We start from the raw sequence: 693 nt of genomic DNA, 5'->3' as shown, positions 1-693 counted from the left end.
GGGGGGTGGTGGGTGGGATCCTAGGACCTTTCCTGGGCGGGGTTGTATTCAGTCTCTCCAGCTGACACCTGGGAGATGCGCCGTGTGGAACGCCACAGCCGCCGGTGGAACTGGCCTGGACGCACCTGTGGGATGGAGAGTGAGTACTCTATGCCCTACTTTATCTCCAAAACCTTTATCCACCTCCATCCTCATCCCCTTCTCCGTCCCCATCCTCTTCCAGATTCTCATCTGCTTCTCCATCCACATCCCTTTCTTCATCCCATCCTCATCCCCTTCTCCTTCCTCAAACTCTTTATCCAATCCCTTCCTCATCTTCATCTCCATCTCCATCCCCATCCACTTCTCTAACTCCATCCCTTTCTCTATCCACATCCTCTTCTCCATCCTCATCATCTGCTTCTCCATCTCCATGCCCTTCCAGATTCCTCATCCACTTCTCTATATCCATCCCCTTTCTCAAACCCTTTATTCAACGTCATCCTTACCCCCTTCTCCATCTCCACCTTTAGCTTCACCTCCCTCTCCACTTTCATCCGTTTTCCTGTCACCATCTCCATCTCGATCTTCACCTCCATCTTCACCATCACCTCCACCACCTTTAGCTTCACCTCCCTCTCCACTTTCATCCGTTTTCCTGTCACCATCTCCATCTCGATCTTCACCTCCATCTTCACCATCACCTCCACCCTC

General features: G+C 51.9%; 1 protein-coding gene across 1 annotated transcript in view; it reads right to left on the bottom strand.

Moving 5' to 3' along the window:
* Positions 1-20: 20 nt before the first annotated feature.
* NBEAL2 (neurobeachin-like 2) overlaps positions 21-693 on the bottom strand; it is a gene marked incomplete at its 5' end in the record, with an annotated part of 18,104 nt that continues 17,431 nt past the window's right edge. Inside the window, one exon of the mRNA XM_009077557.1 lies at positions 21-125. Within this exon, the coding sequence (XP_009075805.1) occupies positions 21-125 (105 nt within the window). The remainder of the gene's footprint in view (positions 126-693) is intronic.

The sequence above is a fragment of the Acanthisitta chloris genome, unplaced genomic scaffold, assembly GCF_000695815.1.
Source record: "Acanthisitta chloris isolate BGI_N310 unplaced genomic scaffold, ASM69581v1 scaffold21056, whole genome shotgun sequence".
NCBI lineage: Eukaryota > Metazoa > Chordata > Aves > Passeriformes > Acanthisittidae > Acanthisitta > Acanthisitta chloris.
Note: the sequence above shows the minus strand (reverse complement) of the source record. Positions and strands in the feature narration are given on the sequence as shown.